The sequence below is a fragment of the Ochotona curzoniae genome, unplaced genomic scaffold, assembly GCF_017591425.1.
Source record: "Ochotona curzoniae isolate NIBS_2020 unplaced genomic scaffold, NIBS_Ocur_1.0 scaffold_4683, whole genome shotgun sequence".
Classification (NCBI taxonomy): domain Eukaryota; kingdom Metazoa; phylum Chordata; class Mammalia; order Lagomorpha; family Ochotonidae; genus Ochotona; species Ochotona curzoniae.
The window spans coordinates 18,171,316-18,193,619 of NW_024467121.1; the positions used below are offsets into that span (position 1 = coordinate 18,171,316).

At 50.0% G+C, this 22,304-nt stretch overlaps 1 protein-coding gene across 1 annotated transcript; it reads left to right on the forward strand.

Moving 5' to 3' along the window:
* Positions 1-2,610: 2,610 nt before the first annotated feature.
* Positions 2,611-21,015, forward strand: ECHDC3 (enoyl-CoA hydratase domain containing 3). Its single transcript, XM_040968300.1, has 5 exons — positions 2,611-2,765; positions 8,490-8,611; positions 9,982-10,079; positions 14,785-14,985; positions 20,250-21,015. Exons 1-5 carry the CDS (start codon positions 2,611-2,613, stop codon positions 20,559-20,561), a joined length of 888 nt encoding a protein of 295 aa, XP_040824234.1. The 3' UTR covers positions 20,562-21,015.
* The last annotated feature ends 1,289 nt before the right edge of the window (positions 21,016-22,304 follow it).

Genomic DNA, 22,304 nt, shown 5'->3' on the forward strand with positions numbered 1-22,304 from the left:
ACTGGAGGGAAATGGAAGCTAGTTTTACCTATGCACACATATACTGCCCCAATGCAGTTCCTAAAGTGATTTTCACCCAGCTTGAGGCATGGGTTCTTCAGAAGACACTGAAGTTTGTAGGCTCAGCACAATGGCTCAGTTGACAAACGCTCCCTCTTAAAGAACTAGGATCCCATATGGGCACCAGTTCATGTCCTGGTTGCTCCACTTCCCATTCAGCTTCCTGCTTGTGGCCTGGGAAAGCAGTACAGGATGGCCCAAAGCCTTGGGACCCTGCACCCGTATGGGAGACTGGGAAGAAGCTCCTGGCTTGGGATCAGCTCAGTTCCAGCCATTGTGGCCATTTAGGGAGTGAAGATCTCTCTCCCTCTCTCTCTCTCTCTCTCTGTCTTTTCCTTCTCTATATAAATCTGCCTTTTCAACAAAAATAAATAAATCTTTAAAAAAACAAATTGAAATCTGTAAGCATTTAAGCTGTATATAAAATATAAAACACAATTAAGTTGGGACACTGGAAAATGGCCTCAGCCAAATGAAATCACGAGCGTCAGTCCTAGTTCCGGCCCTTGGCTAGCAGGGGTACAGTGGACATGAGGAAGAGAGGGCAGAGCAAAAGCCAGGGCGCCAGAGTGAGCAGCCGAGCACCCACATCTTCCTTTGGCACCTCTGAACTGGGCCTACCACAGAAGGGCCTGCAGTCAAGTGAAAGCAAGAGGGGAAAAGCAAGTTCGCAAACCAAATCACGTTTTTAAAAAAGATTTGTTTATTTTTATTGTGAAGTCAGATATACACAAAGAGGAGAAGACAGAGAGAAATATCTTCCATCCAATGATTCACTCCCCAAATGACAACGGCCAGTGCTGCCCCGATCTGAAGCCAGGAGCCCAGATCCTCTTCTGGGTCTCCCATGTGGGTGCAGAGTCCCAAGGCTTTGGGCCATCCTCAACTGCTTTCCCAGGCCACAAACAGGGAGCTGGAATGGAAGTAGGGCTTCCGGGATTAGAACTGGCACCCATATGGGATCCCGGCACATTTAAGGCGAAGACTTCAGCCACTAGGCCACCACGCCAGGCCCCTGCTTTGTAAGAGGCCAAAGATGTGCCCCCACTTCTCGGTCTCTGCAGCCCAAACAAATTCAAATCTCTATCAAGCCGTGACATGGACTCCCTGGAACTGTCTTTGCATTCTGTATGCTGTCTACAATGTTCTGTCCAGCATGCCCAGGTCTGGCAAAGACCTGTGACAAGGTGGCAAAGACCTGTGACCTATGACAAGACCTAGACAGCAAAGGGGCCCACACATCAAAGCCAGGGAGCAGCCTGCCAACGCCCTGGCAGCACACTGGGCTGGGGAGAGGCCCCACCTCCACCGACAGCCCCACACTTGACTCAGTGGTAACATAGCACACCAGAGCTCTGGGGCCTGGGATATGGACACCTACCTACAGGACAACCTGAATATTAGGGGGAAAAGGCATAAATAAAAACCTGAGAGCATGCACCATGGCAAGGGGGCAGGGGGGAGGGCTTAGAGGACAATGCAAATGTTTTTCTTTCTTTATCATTTTATTTGAAGGCACAAAGCCAGAGGCCAGAACTTGGTTCTCAACTCCACACAACAGCTGTCTGCTCGCCTCCATTTTCTACAAAGTCCTAGCTGCCTGTTGGCTGCCCTCAGAGCTCAGGGTTGGGACCCTCACTCTCATTCAGACTGCCACCTGCTTCAGGTCTTTCCACTGCACCCGAGAACGGCCCCTACTTGGGTCTCTCGATTTCTGCTGGGTTCTCTCTTGCTTTGAGGTTTTGAATAAGGAAAACCTCAGTCCCCTGCGGAGGAGCAAGGACCTAAGCAGTGCATCGCACAGGGAGTCTCCACTGAGCCTTCAACACACTGTCTATACACAGGTGTTTGTCTGTGAGGTTGAGACATAAAGGGGGCCTCCATGCAAGGGATCCCGCCTGAGACTTTTATAAGCCGTCGCCCTGGGAATGCCCTACCATAACTGCCATGCATGCTCAACTCCCTGGTGGGGAAGGGCAAGGGTCTTGGGATGAGCACCTCCCTACAGACTGAGACCATTCAACCCACATCCCCCTCAGATCTGCAGACGCACACTGTGGTCAGGTGTTGTTCAAGGACGGCGATGCTTGTGGGAGATACACGGTCAGGGAATTCCATCCCTGTGCAAACACCAGAGTCTACTTCCAGAGCACTAGGACCAGGAGGCGGGGCCGGGGCGGGGCGATCAGGGGGCGGGGCGGGTGGCCAGGAGGCGGAGCAAGGCGGTCGGGGGCGGGGCGATCAGGGGGCGGGGCGGGTGGCCAGGGCGGGGCGATCAGGGAGCCGGGCGGTCAGGGGGCGGGGCGGTCAGGGGGTGTGGTGGCCGGGGCGGCCCCAGGGGCGGGGCGTGGTGCCCGGAATGGGGCTACCGGCGTAGGGAGGGGCGGTCAGGGGGCGTGGCGATAGGGCGTGGCGGTCGGGGAGGGGCGGGACCCCGCATGGTGCTGACGCATGCGCGCGCCTTGCCTTATGGACGAGGTCTCCACGGCCTAGTCTGTCTGGCAGCCACGCTCTCCTAGCGCCCGGAGGTCGCGATCTGCCTTGGCAGCCATGGCGACCCTGCGGGTCCTCCGGGCGAAGGTGCCCGGCTGGCTCCAGCGCGGCCCACAGGTCCTGCTCCCTGCCCGTTTCTGCAGCCGGGGATCGGCGGGTGCCGGTCAGCAGGAGCCGCGGCCCACGGTGGCACGGCAGCGGGACGGTATCAGGTCAGCCCGCGGGGGTGTGCGGGAGGCTTGTATCCAGGGGAGATGGAGGACCGGGACCCGCCGGGCGGGCCGAGGGTCGTGTCTGACCCCGAGCCACTGGCCCCGCGATGGGCCGACCCTGATCTCCCAGGGGGCGGCGGCGTCGCGTACAGCTGACGGGTGGCCCCTGTCTAGCGGGGAGGACTGCGGGTGGCTCCTCCTCAGATGGCCCCTGCCACACCCCCTACTCCCTCGGAGCAGCCGGGCATGTCCTTGTTGGACTGTGGAGCTGGGCACGGCTTACCCTGCAGTGCACCCCCTGGCTGCTGTGGCCCCCCACAAACTTTATTAGGCTTCAAGATCTGACTAGTTTGGTTTGAGCTGCATCCAGAAGGGTGGGAGTGAATACAGGTCCGTAAATAGAGCGAAGAACACACTGTTCTGAGCTTGGCCCATCTGGGCAGCAAGTCCAAAAAATAACAATAATCAGGTCACACAAACTGGGAACTGGACCATAGAGGAATACAGGTGGGAGGTGCCACAGGAGCCTGCATAGCACGTTCCAGCATTTCAGAGTTACAAATCAAGCTATCTCTTCTATTAAACCTTTTCTCTTTTTAATTAATAAGACAATCAACTATTTCTTTTTAAATTTTCATGATACAGTTTCATGGGCACAAGGCTCCCTTCCCCACCTCACCCCCAGTTTCCCCCCTATCATTACAATAGTACAGTCCTCCAGCTACAATCACAAGCTCAACATTCTGTTATTTAAATACATTATAGCACTATAGAGTAGACAATGATAGAAAGTCCAGCATCCTATTAATCAAGATATATTTAACAGTTTCATTAGGGTCAATTCTTTTATTTGGGAGTAGAGATGCATACTGCAGTGTATCTTCATTTCCTGATATGCTGGTCTCCATTGTACAGTTCATCTATGAAAATATATGTGCATCCACATTTACCTGCATCTATTGAGCTTGTATTTTGCATGAAGGTTGTCTTATATCAGAGAAAACATAAGACGTTTGTCCTTTGAGGATTGGCTTATTTCACTGAGCCAATCTCTAGTTGGGACCATTTTGTTACAAATGGCAGAATTTCATTCTTTTTAATGGTTGAGTTCCATGGAGTAGATGTACCATAGTCTCTTTATCCAGTCCTCTTTCCACAGGCATCTAGGTTGTTTCCAAGTCTGCAATTGTGAATCGTGCTGCTATAAATATAGGGCTGCTGGTCACTTTCTTATATGCAGATTTCAGCTCCTCTGGATATACTCCCAGGAATGGGATAACTGAGTCATATGCTAGATCAATATTCACTTATCTTAGCGCTCTCCACACTTACTTCCATAGTGGTTGTACTGCATTCCCACCAACAGTGGGGTATTGTGCCTTCCTCCCACATCCATGCTAGCAGGTATTATTGTCAGATTTCTAGATGTGAGCCAATCTCACTGGAATTAGGTGGAATCTCAATATGGTTTTTATTTGTATTTTCCTGACTGCTTGGGAGCCTGAGCATTTTTTTTTTCATATGTCCATTAGCTATTTGAATTTGTTCTTTTGAATAATGCCTGCTCATTTCCTTTGCCCATTTCTTCACAGGGTTGTTTGTTCTGCTGTCATTGAGTTTCTGAAACTCTTTGTAAAGCCTGAATATTAGTCCCTTATCTGTTGCATAGTGTGCAAAGATTTTCTCCCATTCTGTTGGTTGCTTCTTCACGTTGTTGATCATTTCCTTCGCTGTACAGAAGCTTCTTAGTTTGATGTAGTCCCATTTGCTTATTTTGGTTTTGACTGTGTTTAGGACTAAGAAGTGTTTACCAATGCCTATATCTTGTAGAGTACTCCCTATGTTTTCCTCTAATAGTTTTGTGGATCTGGGTGCAGATTTAGGTCCTTGATCTAGAGCTAGTTTTTTATATAAGCTGATAGGTGGGGGCACCTGTGACAGGCTGCTATCCAATTGTCCCAACAACATTTGTTGAAGACCAGGCTTTCTCCCCTGGATTATTTTCAGTCCTCTTCCTGCCTGGGGAAAGAAGTTCTTCCTAGAATCATAAGAGCTCTGTTTGAGTTCACGGTTCTCCTAGGTCTCCTAGAATGGAGAGCAGGCCTCTGGCTTGCATGTCTTCCTCTTCTGCTCCCCCTTTTTCTCCTCTCTTTATCCTGTCCTGGCACACAGGTGTGCAGACACCCCACGATCCCAGTCTGAGGGTGCCCCTTGCAGGGTCTGAGAACAGATAGTCCATTCCCCGGGGACTCTACACTTTTGGTTAGAGGTTCATCTAGAAGGCGGCCAGAGCCTGGCGAGTGACACCCCACAGCCACAGTAGAGGCTGACCCTGCCACGTGGAGGAGCCATTCTACTTCTGGGAATCTGGTCACAGACATGAGGAGGGTAGCACAACAGCCAGATGTCACAAGGAGACCAGGAGAGTTCTCCAGCATGTCACAGGGGTCAGAACGGGAAGTAACTTGGAATCATTTCTCACAAATGCAAGAAATCGCCGAGTAGGAGGGACACCCCGTGTTTGGGAATCGAGAGCAACACGCTGATAGGTAGGGACAGCTGGAGCCTCGGTGGCCCTCCCCAGGTCCCCTTTTGAAGTTGCTCCTCCCAGCAATGACGCTGTCACAAAGTGAAGCCCAGCACAAAACATGCTGCTGGGGAGGCACTTTGCCATTGTACTGACCATGGCCTACAAGGCATGCAGGCTGTTCTCCCCATTTTAAAGTGAAGCAACTTGTTCAGAGAGGGATGGCCTGTCCAATGTCAAACAGCCAGTAGGTGGAGGGGTCGAGATCCAGGGAGAGACCCTTCTCTCTCCAAGGTTGTTTCTATGATGCTGTAGTCTTGCTATGTGGGCTTAAAGGAATTGGCAGGAAAATGCATCTGTTCTTAGTTCCCTGCAGTCAATGGAGTTGGCTCTGAGAAGAACAAGTGCTGGCTTCAGTTGGTTTGATTTTTGTTTTATTTGTTTGTTTCTTTTATTTGTAATTAATCAGTCCACAAATATTGATTGCTTGATTATGACCATGACACTCCTCCACTTAAAGAACCTTCTCAAGGTTTACCACAGCTCGGTGGGGGCTTGTGTAGGAACCATCCTGGGCTCTCACTTTAGCCAAATGTCTTGGCAATGACCTCATTCTAAAACAGATCACCTCTTCAGATAGGTGGTGTAGGTAAAGCTCTGGGTTCATGACTTTTTAAGATGTATTTATTTTCACTTGAATGGCAGAAACACAGAAAAGGAGAGACAGAGAAATAGAGAGAAAGGGAGATTTTCCATCTTCTGGTTCACGGCCTGAATGGAGTGAACAATACCAGAGCTGAGCCAATCCAAAGCCAGGGCTCCCATGTGGGTGCAAGGTCCCAAGTACTTGGGGCCATCCTCTGCTGCTTTCCCAGGTGCACCAGCAGGGAGTTATATTGGAAGTGGTGCAAGTGAGACTCCAACCAGCCCCGATACAGGATGCTGACACTGCAGGTAGAGGTTTAATCCTGTATACCATAGTGCCAGTCCCTGAGTGTGTGATTTGAATCACAATAGCACTGGGAGAGTTGAGGCAGGTGAGAGTGTTGGGGGATATTGTTAAGGGAAGTTGAAGATCACATAAATGAAGGCAGGCTAGGAACCTGGGATGATATTCAGCTTTGGGCTTGGGCCATTGAGTGATGGAAGTGAGATAAGGGGAAAAAGAGAGGAGCAAGTATGAGAGGTAGGGAAAGACCCTCAAGGACCACATAGGTGGGCAAGTCCAGGGGCCAGCCAGAGGGGCCTGTGGAGTTGTCAGCACTGAAGCGGCAGCTGAGGCCTAGGCCCAGAGGGAAGTGGCCTAGGAATAGTGTCTGGAGCCCCTCTGGGGATCACTGGCATGAAGGGATTAGAAGACCCAAAACCCATGGAGGAAGTGCAGGAAGTCCATGGAGGAACTGGCTGGAGAAATACACAGAAACTAGGAATGCTGAAATGTCTAGTCAGAAGGAGAGAGTGGCCAAGGTGGTTCTGGAAGTGAACAGGTTAGTGGAGAGAACAGTTTTAGTGCAGTGGTATAGCCCAGAGAAGCATGGTAGGGCTGGGTGGGACGCAAACACATTGGTAGTGTGTGAACCCAGGGACTAATGACACACATTTCAGCAGCCACTGGCAGGCATCAAGCCGGCCATAAACTGCCATCTTTTCTTGCACAACACTGTCCAAGGCCACTTTAGAACTTAATGGAAGCACCTGTCACTGATGGGTTGTGGCTTTTGGTGTTTTCCACGGCAAGCACCCCAGTCATCCTCTTGAGAGATTTAGAAGCACATCTCTCACTTTGACCGTGCCCTGCACTTCAATATAGGCTTCAAAGTTTTCTCAGCCTTACAAGACTTACAAGGGGACTTGCTTATGAGAAAAAAAGATGGGAATGTCACAGCCACCTGAAGGCTGCTGCATGACTGAAGTGGTATTCCAAAGGACATGGTAATGGGCCTGGTGTGGAAATAAATTCAGCCCTCCAAGTTGCTGCCCAGACACTGTGGCTCCCGTGCTCTTTAGCAGTAAGTAACCCAAGCTGACTCCATAGTCATAGGAACATCAAGTCTGAAAAAGAATGAGAAAAACAGAAAATCTGTAGGTGGACACTTATAGGAATCCAAAAAATGCATAACAATAATAAGGTCTTTGGCTCCGTGTCCATTTCTTAAAAAGAAATTTTTTTTTTTTTAAATTGGAAAAACAGATCTACAGAGAGAAAATCTTCCATCTGCTGGTTCATTCCACAAATTGCTGCAACACCCAGAGCTGAGCCAATCCAAAGCCAGGAGCCAGGAACCTCTTCCAGATCTCCCACATGGGTGCAGACCTATCCTCTACTGCTTTCCAAGGCCACAAGCAGGGAGCTGGATGGGAAGTGGGGCAGCTGGGACATGAACCTGACACCCATAAGGGACTAGCACTTACAAGCAGAGGATTTAGCCAGTTGAGCCATCATGCCAGCTCCAGTGTCCATTTCTTATAAAAGTATAAAGAAGCCATTTCCAAGGATGGGCAGTAAGAGGACAACACAGGTTATTTTATTGCAAAGTGGGGTACATTAACATAGGGAGCAGGCTTGCGGTGAGGGGGGTGGGGAAAGCTCTTCCCGTTTCACTTTGTCCTTTTGTTCTTCGTTGATCATCCCATTCTCAGAACAAATGATTAGCAGGATGCCACCAGGCAAATGAGGAGGGGTGATAATCCACTGTTGTGAAAACAGATTGGTAGCTACACCCTGCCTGCCTTTTAAACAGGATGGGGGGGGGAGTCCCAGGGAATATCTCTGTTCTTCAATCCTTTCTTTACATTAGGGTGAAGCACCACAAGAACTAAGCTGAAGGCAGCCCCTGTTTGGCACATCTCTCAGGCCCCTGCCACTGTCCTGCGGCAGTGGTGGTCATGGAGATGTCTGGGCGCCACTGAGATGAGCCCTGGCTGGGCAGGTGGCAGCCAGGCTGCTGACAGCAAATGTAGAAAAAAGGAGAGACAAAGAGGCAGAGAAGTCAGCCCAGGTTTCAGAGAATCTTTCTCATTTTGACTTAGCTCCAATTCCAGTAGAGTCATGAGCCTCTGCTTTGGCACCAAGCGCCAGCACGCCCTGTGTGCTGTGGAGTTTTAAAAATAGCTCTCCAATCAGGCAGCCATCACAGGGGTCCTCTCTGGCTGTGGCCAGGGCCTCTGACCCTGTGGTTATCAGGCGCTTTTCACAGGAGCATCATCTTGAACAATCCGAAGAAGAGGAACGCGCTGTCACTCGCCATGCTGAAATCGCTCCAGCGTGATATTCTCCATGAGGCAGACAGCAAAGATCTGAAAGTCATTATTATTTCAGGTACTATCCGATGGCTCTCCTTGGCGTTCCGCTCTGCCCAGCTTTCTCATTTTCTTGGCTTGATGGGGGCATACTGTCACTTCCCTGGAGAATTGTCTCAAAGGTCTTTGACAAGAGTATCAACTACAGAGAAGTCCCGCATGGGACCAACTGCGTACATGACAGCAGTGACATGCCTGTGTTTGTCTTTTCACGCACTTGCTTATGCTGATCCTGGCATCAGCATCACAGGCCCCCATTTCCTCACAGACCCTACAAAATCAGTGTAATGATTTATCCTCTCAGTAGACTGGTCAGCAAGGAGCTGTCTGTTGGGGGCATTCGCTTGGGTTATCTTTTCTGTTTTTACCCAGCCTTTCATCTTTTATCTGCAGTGTCTTATTGGTACCAGACATCCTGCCATTATTTTGCTCTCTGTTTCCTTGTTATTTTTCCAGTAAGAGTTTTTACAGGGTCATTCCTTTCCCAGGGGGAACAAGGGTGGGGAGCGTTACAAATAATCGTGATGTCAGCATCTTCAAGCCCCCCACAGTGAAACCTGAGGATTTGTTATTTGTTTTGCAAATTACTGATCAGTGTTTTTGGACAGAGTGTTGCCGTATTATCAATGGCTAAACAGACATCTTCAACAGGTCTGTGTGATGAAGGGGAAAGATAATGAGACCCAGCAGTCCTCGAGCCATGTAGGACACCCGGAGGGAGTGGAGACAGCTAACCTCTTACCTTGACAGTTTCTTCCCATGTAGCAAGAGGATCATATCGCCTCCAAAAATAGCCACAAGAAGAAAATACGAGTATGCATGACTTATCAGAGTGACACTGTGCTGTTGAGGATAATAATGACAGCAGTCACGCCCTCAACTCCCTCAACTGTAAAACAACCTGAGCTGATGGCTCCAAGTTCATCTCACATTTTGACCTTTGTGATGCAGCCCTGCTGCAGGTGGCCATCTCCTATAGAGTAAGTGATGCAAAGCTTGCTCAGGCGTGGTGAATTTTAATGGACCTGTGTGAGTGGCTGCCCTCCAGCCACGTCAAGTCCAAGAGCAGAATCAAGAGACCAGCAGGACAGCCCTGTGACAGGCTCCCTCATCTGGCTTGTGTAATTGTGTCCTTTCATCAGTATCCACCAAGGACTTTGAGAAACATGCACGCCCTACTTTGTCTTTTCATCACAGCATTCTAGTTGTAACCATTCAAATGAACATGAATTCTTAGCCAAATGGGCCGTTCCGTCTCTTGAGGAGTCTACAACCCAGACCATTGGTTGAGGTTATTTGTTAGACAAGTTGGCGAGCCACCTAAGCCCTGATGCTGACATCTTTTTTTTTTTTTTCTCCTTCTCTTTTCCCAATCACAAACCTTTGCAGCTGAGGGCCCTGTGTTTTCTTCTGGGCATGACTTAAAGGAGCTGACAGAAGAAAAAGGCCGGGATTATCATGCTGAAGTATTTCAGACGTGCTCTGAGGTAAGTCAGGCTTGGGGGGTGGCCAGAGTGGCCAAGCTCAAACTGATCACAGTGGCAAATACTGAATTCGCTCTCTGGTTCATAGATCATTAGTCACTCCCTCTGAATATTTGCATGTGGCCTTCCATGTCCTTGGGGTCCACACCCATGGAGCTGTGGACTGAGATGTGTACAGAATCAATTTCATGTCATTATTGCCTAAGCAGTAAAGTATAGCCACTATTTACATAGCATCTACCTTGCACCAAGTATTTTAGGTAACGCAGAGAGGATGCAAAGTACATGAGAGGGTGTGCATACGTTAGGTGTTACTTTGAATGTCAGAATTAGAAAAAGAAAGAGAGAGAGATCTGCTGGCTCACTGCCCAGGTGGCCACATTGACCAGAACTTAGCCAAAAGCTTCATCTGGGTCTCCCCTGTGGGTAGCAGGGGCCTAAGCTCTGGAACCATCTTCCACTGCTTTTCCCAGGCCAGCAGCAGAGAGCTGGATCAGAAGTGGAGCAGCCAGGATTCCAAATGGGATACTGGCAAGCAGGTGGTACATTTACTTGTTATACCACAGCATCAGCCACAATCACTTTTATGTAGGGTACTTGAGGAACTTCAGATTATGTTGTGTGTGGCGGGTCCTGGAACCCATCCTCGTGGGTCCCAAGGGAAGACTGTATTTAGTCTAGACTGAAGAAACGATGATTTGCTATTGAATTTGTGCCAAAGAAAATAAAACAGGCAAGGATACTTGAAGCTGCCATCTCCAGCATAATGAGGGCATGTCTCACGTCCAGGTTTTCAGCAACAAGTACAAGTGTAAATATCCATGTTTAGCAAGGGAGAACAGGAGCTGGTATATTCTCATAGCAAGTCAAGCCACCACCTATGATACCAGCATCCCATATGGGTGCCAGTTCGTGTCCCAGCTATTCTAATTCCCATCCAGCTCCCTTCTTATGACCTGGGAAAATAGTGGAAGATGGCCCAAGGCTTTGGGCCCATGCACCCCTGGGGGAGACCCAGATCATCTCAGCTCCAGCCATCACAGCCATCTGGGGAATAAACCAGTGGATGGAAGGCCCTTCTCTCTGTCTCTCCTCCTCTCTGTAACTCTGCCTTTCAAAAGAAATATAGATATATTTTAAGTTTCATAACCTAACCTTAGGATTATTTATCTTTTCACTGGCATATTGGCTTGCTAATGTATTCACTTTGGTCATTAATTATTCAACAAATATTTCACAATACTGACTGCAGATGAGCCAGAGGACAGCAACAAGGAGGTGAACGGGAAGACGGTTATGACACTGTGTAGTTTCCTTGCCCTCCCAGAAACCATAAGGGTGTCAAATTAGAGTCTTTTTATTCCAAGGAAGGACACGCAGAAAAAAAGAATGATTAACTTGAAGTTCCCTGGGGAGCAAAAAGCCCCCCAGCTAAGATTTGGGACTTGTGCTTCCAACCTTAATAATGTTTTTAGAACATTCTGCTCTTGGGTTTGCCAAAGCTTGCTGCTTTACAAGTTATTTGTCTCCTCATGTCTAGTGTGTTAGGCTAAAATAGAAGAGCATCAAAGAGAACCCGCAGATCCCTTCTGTCTCCCCGAAAGGACCCACTTTCATCCCTCTGCTATTGTCTCCACGTGCTGGCAGGTTAGCACAGGGCCACGTGGGAGCAGGCTTTCAGAAGAAGAGACCAGAATTCTTGGAAGTTCCAAACCCATGGAGACCTCGGCTTACAGAGACAGACTAGGAACACACAGCCCTGACATAGGAAGAATGGAAGGTGTGTTTCAAACCAGAGCCAAGAGGTGTTCTCAGACACACATGAACATCTTGAACTAGCGCAAGGTCTCCATTTCGAAGGGTGATCAGCAAACGGATGGGAGCAGAAGGAGCTGATATTTTCGTTGTTCAATTCCCACAGAAGATTTTAGAAAGCAAGACAGTTGTATCTGAATCAGCTCAGCATTGAAATCCATAGAGAATTTGTTATAGATGGCAAAAATGTCATGGCAGTTAATTATTTACAAATCAGGAGGCGGGCAAACGATCAAGGAAAGAATGAGGATAAGAACTTGGTCATGGGAGAGTGGACGTGACGTTCTGCAGTGTGGACTGGCAGCTTGCACTAGAGATATCTTCAACTTGTCCATTCTTTTTTTTTTTTTAAGATTTATTTATTCTTATTGGAAAGTAGGATATACAGAGAGGAGGAAAGACAGAGAGGAAGATCTTCCGTCCGCTGATTCACTACCCAAGTGACTGCAATGGCCAGAATTGAGCCAATCTGAAGCCCGGAGCCTCCTCCAGGTCTCCCACATGGGTGCAGGGTCCCAAGGCCTTGGGCCATCCTCAACTGCTTTTCCAGGCCACAACCTGGGACCAAAATGGGAAGTTGAGCAGCCAGGACATGAACCGGCGCTCCTATGGCATCTTGACACATGCAAGGCGAGAACTTTAGCCACAAGGCTACCATGTCAGACTCTTTATTTCTTTTTAATGACTTTTTCAGGTGTATCTACTTTTATAATAATAATATCTAGGTGAGGTTATAGTACATAATTGATTACAGTGCATATATAGTACATAACTGATTACAGCTTTGAATGCTGACCAACTATGCCAGCTAAATTTTAAGTAGCTGAACCATATTAGTCTACATCACTGTCATGTCCTATAAATTTAGTATTATTGTTATTGTTGCTATAATTATTATACCCACTCTATAGATACGAACACTGAGGAACTGAGTGATTTGTTAAGTGTTAGATGGCAAGTAACTGAAAGACTGGGCATCAGACTCCAGTGGCCCAATTCCAGACCACTCCATACTCTCCAGCACACACATGCTGGCATTTCTTCGGGAAATTTCATTTTTGTTTATTTATTTGATTTTATTTGAAAGGCAGAATTACAGAGAGAAAGGGACAGAAAGAGGAAAAGAGATCTTCCATCCTCTCATTCATTCCCTAAATGGCTACAGTGCCCAGAGCTGAGCTGATTAGGAGCCAGGAGCTTCTTCCTGGTCTCTCACATGGATGCAGAGTCCCAAGGCTTTGGGCCATCCTCTGTTGCTTTCCAAGGCCACAAGCAGAGAGCTAGATCAGAAGTGGAGCAGCTAGGTGGGACATGAGCCAGTGTTTTTTGGGATGCCAGCACTGTAAGTGGAGGCTGAGCCTAGTATGCCACAGTGCCACTACCCTCTTTTTCATTTTATTTTTTTCCACCATTGTAAAATCCTTTTTTGATGAGCATCTTTGATCAGAAAGCTCCTGATTCCTCCTTGACTGGCTTTTCACTGAGTGCCAGGACATCACTTGGGCTACAGTCGTCTCTGTTCTCTTTGCATTAAGACTTGGGAAGATCATGTAACCTCTTTGCTGTTATGATTGCTCTGTAACTGTCCTTCCCCAGCCTCGGCTGAAGGGCAGGACTCATCAATCCACAGCAGTTCTGTGCACAGGTGTACAGATGCGCACAGAAATGAATCTTGCATCATCCATCAGATTCTTGAAAGCTGATTCCATCAAAAAAGGTAAAAAAAAAAATTGCTATAGAATACAACACCCATACTGTTCAGTTTATCATTGGTAAACATTGGTGGGCACTGCCATTGTGGTGTAGCTGGCAAAGCTTCCACTTGCAGTACCATAAACTGGTCCACTTCCAATCCAGCTCCCTACTAATTCACCTGGAAAAGCAATGGAGGACAGCCCCAGCATCCATAGGGGAGATACAGAGAAAGTTCTGGAAGAACACTAATTCTGCCTTTCAAACAAATAAAATAAACATTTTAAAATAAAATAAAAATAAAATTTGGTGATTTTAGTTTAACACTTTAAAAAGCAGCAAATGTAGATGAATATAAAAGATAAATCTTTTCAGCAAAGTCTTCAAATCCTCATTTGTCTTTGCATTGCTTCTTTGAAAGAAACACAGATTTGGTTCCTGTCTCCCCTACTATCCCCTCCTTCCTGCCAAGGTCCAAAGAGCAACAATTTAGAAATTGGAGTTGCCATAGCAGCCCAACTATTTGCGTGGGGGTGTGGGGGCATGTGGAGGCAGGGAGGTGTTGGCAACCCAGGGTGAGCCAGGACTCCTAGGGGAGGACTTCAGCCTCGCCCCTGTGTGCCCAGGGCTCTGTTGGCAGAATCAGGCTTATTTTGGTGACAGCAGGGTGCCACGCCCCCATCTTAATGGAGTGCAGACTTTGAGGTGGTAATTTGAGAAGTAATTGCTGAGGAAATTGCCTGAATGTGTTTTTTCTACCTTAATTTTTCAAGGAAGCACCAAGCAGCGGTTTCTGACTTGGAAGCAAAGGCACTGTGCAGTTGGTTCCCCTGAGATAAATAACGGGTCTATAACGGCGCCTGCAGCTGGTGTAGCGGTGGGGGAGTCCTGGGGTAGCAGGACCAGGGCCTTCTGCCAGCAGCTTCCCCCGTGGGGCCTGGTGCCCGTCCTGCCACGTTCCTTCCTCGCGGGGTTCTCAGCAAGACGGGGACCCGGCCTGGTCCCCAGGTAGGTAGTTCACCCACACCAGCCCCAGTACTGTGCTTGCTGCCACCTTTCATTTTGTCCTGGAATCCAATGCATGAAGAGACGTGTACCAAAAGTGCCGGGGAAGCTCCAGGTGGCATACAGTGACAGATGGAATCACGGTCCCTCCCTCCAAGACTGGATCAAAGTGAAATAGGCGTGTTTGCTCCCACAGGTCATGATGCTGATCCGGAACCACCCTGTCCCAGTCATTGCCATGGTCAATGGCTTGGCCACCGCTGCTGGGTGTCAGCTCGTGGCTAGCTGTGACATCGCCATAGCCAGCGACAAGTCCTCCTTTGCCACTCCAGGGGTGAACATTGGGCTCTTCTGTTCCACCCCTGCGGTCGCCCTGGGGAGAGCGGTGCCAAGAAAGGTAACTAAACTTCCTGCCACCCGCCGCCGTGAGCTCATCCTCCAGGGTCGGGGTGGGGGCGGGAAGTAGTGTACAACAAGCTTGCTGTAAGCACCTCTTACAGCGCAAAGCAGATCTGACTGGGCATGCCACTCAGCTGCATTCTTTTTTCTTTTAATATAATTGAAAGGCAGAGTGACAGAGATAAGGTCTTCTGTTCCTTCGTCCCACAAGTAGCAGGACTGGCCAGGCCCATGCTACAAGCCTGGAACTCTGTGTAGATTACCATATATGACAAGTAACCAATTACATGAGCCATCACCTGCACATGCGAACAGGAAGCTGGACTGGAAGCCAGGCCAGGAACGGAACCAGACACTCAGAAATAAGAGCTAAGATGTAGGCGTCACATACTGTGTCTTAACCACCGAGTCTAACCCCCCCCTCCCCCGTTCCTGCCAACAGGAAGCCAGTTCCTCCACGGCTTCTTGAGCTGGGCCTCAGCTCAGGAGCAGGCCAGGTTTCCACCTTTTCCGCTGCATCTAATCAGATTTCTGGATTGTGTGCTTTCGTGCCGGCACGTGTCTTTGGTTATGTTATTGGAAATGCAACTGAGACCCAGTTGTGCTGTCCCAAGAGGTCCCCAAGGCATACTTGCCCACTGACAATGTCAGCATGGAACCACCAGGATGGTGGAGTCCCGGGCTCACTGCATGTCAACAGCCTGTCTCATCCCAGGAAAGATTCGGAGCAGCCCCTCTCACACACACCACATGCTGAGTTCCGCAAGGCTGCCTCTCAGTAGAGCAGAGGGTGGTCCCACGTTTCCTGGCCAAGCTGCCCAGGAAGGAACCCTGTGACAAAGGTGCTGGCCAAGTACATTTCCACCACAAGGCTTTCTTCCTTCCCATGACATCGTCACATTTTCCAAATATGTCTAACATCTAACCCTCAGCGTCCTTGTCCCAGGACTGGGGTGGGGAACCCTCGTTCTGCCAAGGATCATCTCACTATTTCTGACATCACTCGCAGGGCCACACAAAATTAGCAGCTGAAAAATTAACCTGCCATAGTTGCCCTGAATTTCAAGCCCCACCCTCCTCGCCCCCGCCCTGCAGTTGCCTCCGCAGGGTAAGAGCAAAGAATTTCACAGGCCTCAGACGAGCCTGTGGGCCAGATAGCCTCCACTCCTGTTCTAGAACAAGCGCACGCTCAACCCCAGGTGGCAATCTGTGAAAACGGGGCAGAGCCATCTAATGCAGCAAGCAGGGGCTCTCCACTGCTTAGTGGGTGGCATCTCCTCCTGGGGCGTTTGTCCAATATACCCAAGGCACGGGAGGAGGGAGGAGAATGGCACCTAAGACCGAGAAGGTCAGGCAGTCCTCCTGCACCCGCACCATGGCTTTTTAACAGAGCTTTTACGGAAATGTAAATGACTGGGAGGGCTTCCTGCCAGCTCACCCAGTCACGGACATGACTGGCAGTGGGTCCCACAGTGCAAAGGTGCCGGCGTGGAAGGACGCCTTCAGATGTTGTAGAGACCTTGAATGACCGTATCAGTGTTCACCCAGGAAATACTGCCCTCAAGTCCACACTGCCAGTAGTAAGACACATGGCAGATCTATCACCATAGCTACACGGCCATGCGTCTTACCCACAAACCAACCTGTTTCTCCCCCATCGTCTACTACTGGCATGCCACACGGTAAGACACTGAAAACCCTGCAGTCAGCCCCACTGCCAGGGCAGAAAGTCCTCTTACTTAAGTAAACGTGAGCCAAAACACACCTACCTGACGCAATCACCTGCGTGATTACGTGCATAGAACACAGCCCTGCACAAGCCTGGAAAAGAGATGCATGGGCCACCAGTGCCCTCTGCTGGTCATCCTGGGGACTTGCCCGGCTCGACACTAGGACTAAGGGTTTCAATCTCACCAGGGTAGAGGACCAAACCTGGCCTTAAATTCTCTTCCCTATTCCTAAAACGCTTCTCCTTTCTGATGTGAGCAAAACACTACATCTGCACTGCACCACATAAACACCCCGCCTGCTGCAGGTGCTCTCTTCCCCCAGAAACAGAGCCAGCGTCTCAAGCCATGGGCACCACCAGAGAGAACTTAAGCACTCTTCCAAACCAGTTATTTCTCAGTAGCAGGAACATGTACTCATCTAAACTGCAGAACCTGCTTTCTCCGGCTTGGGTTTCCAAGAGGGAAGAAGCGTGGACGTCCTGTGGTTCAGACAGCAAGGAGCCCGGGGCAAGCGTGGCGTCTAAGGGCCACCCCGGCTCGGCCCGCTCCACGTCGCACGGCGCCTCGCAGCCCTGCACTCGGACACCGCGGAACTGCAGGACGCAGAACATGCGCGTGCATGTGCCAGCGCCTGCTCTTTCCCTCTCATACTCACTGCCTTGCTGCAGCTCTGCACCCCTGTGCCCATGCTCCCGTGGAGACAAGCACCACCTGCAGCAGGCTGAATGAGCCAGACTCTGACTCTGCCGGTCCCCTGGATTTAGAACCTGCCAGCCTGCAGGACTGTGAGAAACACTCTGTAGTTCACAAGCCAGCCTGCCAGGGACACTGCATTAGAAGCCTGAAGGGAGTAAGAGACCACGCCTACCTGTACGAGCAAGTTTTCCGTTATAATGAGACACCCCTTCTCTTGATAAAGTAGCCTGCCTGGAACACTTAAGTTAAATTCCTATTTAACAATTAGGATTCTTTAAACAAACAAACAAAAGATTTATTTTGCTTGAAAGAGTTATAGTGAGAGAGAGAGAAAGATCTTTCATCTGCAGTTCATTCACCAAGTGGCTGCAATGGAGCTGAGCCAGTCAAAAGCCAGGAGCCAGGAACTTCCTCCAGGTCTCCCACACGGGTGCAGGATCCCAAGGCTTTGGGCCGTCCTCGACTGCTTTCCCAGGCCACAGGCAGGGAGCTGGATGGGAAGTGGAGCAGCTGGGACACAACCTGCACCCATATGGGATGCCAGTGCCACAAGTTAAGGATTAACCTTCTAGGCCATGGCACAGCCTGATTCTTTCCCCACTGAAGTGAGTCTTGCATAAGGAGTAACAGAAGAAGTTTGCACTGAGACAAGAACTAGTGTAAATGAGTCCAAGAGCAGAGGGGGGTGTCCGCGTGCGGGGCCCCTGTTCCTCACTGCAGCAAGGACGCATCTAACAGTTCCTGAAAGAAGAGAGTCTTTCATCGTTGAGGACAATCCCATGCTGGAGTGTGAGGAAGGGGTGATTTCTGGACTTGGCATTCCACTCGTAGGCCACAGGAGAGGTGGGGCGGGAGGTGCCCACCTTGCTATTTCTGACATTGCCAAGCAGCCTCCCAGAATTCAGTGCGGCTTGATTAATAACTGTCGGACTTCCTGTCTCTCTCCTTCCAACTGCTTCAACATCCCCATCTGCATATCTGACAATCAGTCTTTCTCTGACCAGTTGATTGACCTTCTGAGAGGGAAAATCCCTTCTCTAGCTACATGAAATCTCTCCCATTGTGTCTCAAGTTCATTTTCTTGTTGACTTCTTAGAGGTCTGCCATTGACATTAGAATCCTTTGTGTAGATGGGAATATACACACGTACCCAAGAGCTTGAGTATAAAATAAATCCAAAATAGCCCTGTTTTAGATCAGGCTGTCATAACAGGTCCTGAACACCAGGCACGTCAGACAACACAGATTATTCAGCCAGTGTGGCCGGTGTGGACTCCACCTACACCCACGGTGCCTTGAGCCTTCTGGTCCCTCTTCCTCACCGCAGCTCCAGCCCTGGGGAACCCCATGTAGTTGCTCAACTCCACAACCATGACAATCCATGGTTCTCATTCAGGGGAGGTAGGCATGGGGATGTGGGACAAGTCTTTGAGACACTGTTGACTGTCCCAGTCTGGGATGTACCACTGGCATCTAGCAGGGGCCAAGGATGCTCCTGGGCATTCAGTAGTGCTCCCAAAGAGCCCCACTCAGCACAACACCATGTGGTCCAAGGAACCGGTGTACCAAGGCAGACAAACACTGCTCTCGGAGCTCATGGCTCCCAGACTTCGCTTCCATTAATCCATTTGCCTGCCACTGCCTATGTAGCTTGCAATGACCCAAATGCCTTGAAACTTGTGAGCTTGTGATGGGAACAGAGCTGAGCAGGAAGGCTCATGTCTGCCCTAGAGCATCTGTGGCCTCAGCCAGGAGGACTTGAGGACTGAGAGGTGATCCCCAGGACTTGGGGGCTAGGGTTCTGTGTGAGGGCTGCTTATCCACAGGTCTGCCTATTGAGGCTGCCTCCCAACTGGGCCCTTAGTGGGACCCGGCCGTGGGACCCGGGCTTCCCTGCAGCATGGTGGCTTGGTCCCCCATGACGGAGCGTTCCCAAGGGCAAGAGCCAGGTGGAAGCTGGATCATCTTTTTGACCTTGTCTCAAAGGAAACGGTCATTGTCACTTCTGCTGTGCTCTATTTTCCTTCATTCATTACAAATATCTAGTATGTTGCTCACTGTTGGATAGGTACTCCTGTGGGGCTGGAGGTGCAAGGCGAGAGAGCAGAGGGCATTGAAAATACCCAGCCCTGTTGGAATTTCCTTTGCCAACAAAGGAAACCTGTAGGGTACCAATCAATCAACCCCTGAAGCACAGAGCATGCTCAGTGGAAAGAAGTGCCACGTTTGCAAAGGGAGCTGGAAAGGGTGCTGGTGTCTGGGTTTGACAGTCTGAATAGGACAGTCTTGGAAGACCTCACTGGAAAGGTGTCCCCAAGTGCAGAGAACTAAGGGGTTAGAGTCACAGGCACAGCTGTCACCCTGGAGCAGGAGCCAGCCATACAGAGGGAGACGGTGAGCATGAGGTTCCTGGGGCGACAGTACTTTTGGTGTGTTTGAGGAAGGGGACGGATTGCAGGGGTGGGGACGGGACTGTCTGGGGGAGAAATGAGGGGAGAGGAGGACCCCCTGTTCTCAGAGCAGGTGCAGGGCTGATGCCTGTGGCTCCATGCTGCCCCCTGGTGGCATGTGTGGAGAAGGCAGGGTGCAGTGTCCTGCCTGTCCTGGCCCTGGTAGTCCAGTCTGGTGGCAGCAAAATAGGAGAAGGAGAGCAGGCTGGCCTCCCCACATTCAAGGCTCCTGGAAAGATCTGATTGGGTCCCTGGTAGCAACAAAGGTGCTGAGAACTTGGGGATGTGCTGACGAGTAAGGAAGCCCATCCCACGGCTGAGAGAACCAGCTGGGGCTGGGGGAGAAGACAGCAGAGCCCTAACATCCTGGTGTGCTCCTCCTTCAGGTGGCCCTGGAGATGCTCTTCACCGGGGAGCCCATTTCTGCCCGGGAGGCCTTGCTGCACGGGCTGCTCAGCAAAGTGGTGCCAGAGGAGCAGCTGGAACAGGAGACCATGAGGATAGCAGAGAAGATCGCCTCCCTGAGCCGTGCTGTGGTGTCACTGGGCAAGGCCACCTTCTACAAGCAGCTACCCCAGGACCTCCAAACGGCCTACTTCCTCACCTCCCAGACCATGGTGGACAACCTGGCACTGCCGGACGGCCAGGAGGGGATCCAGGCCTTCGTCCAGAAGAGAAAACCCATCTGGTCTTCCTGAGCCAGTCTTGCTGGTGACAGGAACAGCGGCAAGCGCCTCCCAGCCTCTGCAGCTGCATAGCCTGATGACAGTGGCTTCACAGCACCCAGAAAACGCCCCTGAAGAGCATGGAGCTGGAGGGATGGAGGCGCAGGGTGGAGGCAACCCAGCTTGAGAGGCAGAGGACACCAGCTTGAGACATGCCCAAAACAACCTCCAAGGATGAGGTCTCTTCCAGTGGTTGTAGTCAGGCGATTTGTTTCAAATCTCCACACTAAAAATTTTCTTCTTGATTCTTCTGGGCAGAAACCGGGTCTGTAGCTTTGGGATAATCATAGTGGGATTTAAATAGATGAAATGTTTGTAGCCACTGGTCATTTTATCTTCCCAGACTAAAAGCCGCCTCAGAGCAGTGCTGTTTGAACTCTTTCTGTACATGTATACCCTGAGGGCCATGCGAAGGATCTTCATAGAGTTTTTATTTAATAATGTGTACTATTAAAAAAATACATATGCAGTGATTTCAAAACAATTTTTGCAACACAAAAATTTTTATCCACTTGTGTGAAGTTCCGGATGTGCTCTCACACAGGTGCCTCCTATTTTTATCATGAATGCCCTTACCATCCAAGTAACTAGACCCCCAATTCTGGGATAAACCTGGAAGTTGAAACCATGATGCGGGGAGGAAGGACGGAGAACATGTTCTGCTCCTGAAGTCTCCTCCAAACACCTTTCAGTCCCCAGAAAAACAAATCCAGGCACCGGGATAGTGTGGTGGTATAGCCAGGTGAGCCGCCTTCTGTGGCAGCTGTACCCCACACGGGCACCAGCTCATGTCCCATCCAGTTCCCTGCACACGACCTGGGAAAGCAGAGGAGGATGGCTCAAGGTCTCAGATCCCAGCACCCCCGTGGGAAACTCGTAAAAGACTCCTGGCTCCTGGCTCTGGCCAGGCCCAGCCCTGAACACTGTGGCCTTGTAGGGAGTGAACAAGCAGCTAGAAGATGATCTCTCTTTCTTTCTCCATCTATAAAATAAAATGAGATGAAGTAAAATAAAATAGTAAAGTAAAATAAAATAAAACAAAATCTTTAAAAAAGAGTCCAGGGGCCCCAATGCAATGGCTCGATTGGCTAATCCTCCACCCCCAAGTGCCAGGATATAATCACCAGTGTTAAAGTGTTGAAAATGTCCCAGCTGTTCCACTTCCCATTCAGGAAGGAGATGCAAGAGCTCCTTTACCTCTACACTGGACTCGTTTCTTTTCCATGTCACTTAACCCATGACCCAAACCCATGAGGAGCACTTTTCTCAGCTTCAGAGATACAGAATCACAGGGGTTGGGAGGCTGTTGTGAGGGGAGGGAGGAATCTCAAAAGGTGGACAGAGGCAGCCTTGGCGAGGAGGAGTCCAGCTAAGATGGCTGATTGCAAAGATACAGGCAACTTAGCTCCCTCCGCAGCGGCCACTAAAAGTTACAAGTTAAAAAGTTTAAATTATGGGGCCCGGCGCGGTGGCGCAAGTGGTTAAAGGTCCTCGCCTTGCACGCCCGGGATCCCATATGGGCGCCGGTTCTAATCCCGGCAGCCCTGCTTCCCTTCCAGCTCCCTGCTTGTGGCCTGGGAAAGCAGTCGAGGACAGCCCAAAGCTTTGGGACCCTGCACCCGCGTGGGAGACCCGGAAGAGGCTCCTGGCTTCGGATCGGCATAGTATCGGCCATTGCGCTCACTTGGGGAGTGAATCATCGGACGGAAGATATTC